The sequence below is a fragment of the Chanos chanos genome, chromosome 6 (assembly GCF_902362185.1).
Source record: "Chanos chanos chromosome 6, fChaCha1.1, whole genome shotgun sequence".
Classification (NCBI taxonomy): domain Eukaryota; kingdom Metazoa; phylum Chordata; class Actinopteri; order Gonorynchiformes; family Chanidae; genus Chanos; species Chanos chanos.
The window spans coordinates 2,101,335-2,102,500 of NC_044500.1; the positions used below are offsets into that span (position 1 = coordinate 2,101,335).

Below are 1,166 nucleotides of genomic sequence, written 5' to 3' on the forward strand. Positions count from 1 at the left end.
TGTGTGTGTGCCTGTAGAGCAATTTGTCAGTCTGCCAATTTGAGACTGTGCCATCTTCATTAGTGAGTGGTGAGCGTAGGACAGTGACACTGGCACTGTGTGTGTGTGTGTGTGTGTGTGTGTGTAAGTGTAGTTTTAATGGGGAAGGATGCAGGAGGAACTGAGAACGAACAGGATTAGGGCAAATCCCACTTTCGGGGCCAAACTCACCTCAGGATCTCAGCTACGGCTCATAAGTCCCCATTTTTTGGGGAGCGAGACCCTCAGGGGTCGTGACCCAGATAAGAACCCAGAGAGTGTTTGGTTTGGTCCAAACCCACAATTTAAAGAGCACCAATCCTCCACAGTCCTGTCAGTGTAAGTGAGGCAGAGCAGTGGTCACAGATGAACTCCTGCCCTCTGACTCTATGACACAGCCCTGCTGAGAGCCAATGAGCAGTCAGCATGGACTGAAACCCCACCCCCGCCCTTCTCTCTCTCTCTCTCTTACTCTCTAGTAATATAATATTCATCTGTACTCCATTTATAATAATAAACTTAGTTAAGTATAATAAAGTAGAAAAATATCAGAGAACATATACACAGTTAGTCATTTTTGTCTTTTTTTGTTTGTTTGTTTGTTTTGTAGTGACTTGTTTTGCTTTGCTTTGCTTCTTTGTTTGTTTGTTTTTTCCTCCGCTGAAGCATAAGCATACACTCATGTGCTGGGCTAGGAGAGACCACTCACAACTCAGTTACAAAGTGAAGATTCTGGGGTTTCATTTTCATTTCTTTGTTTTTGTTGTTGTCGTTGTTGTTGTTGCTTTCTTTTCATTGTCTTTCTTTTCATATTGTCGATGTTCTGTCCATTCCATCTGTGGGAGAGTGAGGGAAAGAGAGAGAGGGAGAAAAGGTGATGAATTAAAGGGGAACTTCATCTGTTTGTCTACATATGTGTGGAATGTGACATTCACCCCTGTTTTTCAGACCACCTCAGACACTGTGAGTAAGTGTACTAGTAAGAGGGCCACCTCAGACACTGTGAGTAAGTGTACTAGTAAGAGGGTCACCTCAGACACTGTGACTAAGTGTACTAGTAAGAGGGTCACCTCAGACTCTGTGACTAAGTGTACTAGTAAGAGGGTCACCTCAGACACTGTGAGTAAGTGTACTAGTAAGAGGGTCAC

General features: G+C 43.7%; 1 protein-coding gene across 2 annotated transcripts in view; it reads right to left on the bottom strand.

Annotated features, from left to right (window-relative positions):
* Positions 1–668: 668 nt before the first annotated feature.
* The window catches only part of samd4b (sterile alpha motif domain containing 4B), a 14,913-nt gene continuing 14,415 nt past the window's right edge, over positions 669–1,166 (bottom strand). For both annotated transcript variants that reach the window (XM_030777334.1, XM_030777335.1), the window contains one exon: positions 669–854. In XM_030777334.1, coding sequence (XP_030633194.1) covers positions 826–854 — 29 coding nt within the window. In that variant the 3' untranslated portion in view covers positions 669–825. The remainder of the gene's footprint in view (positions 855–1,166) is intronic.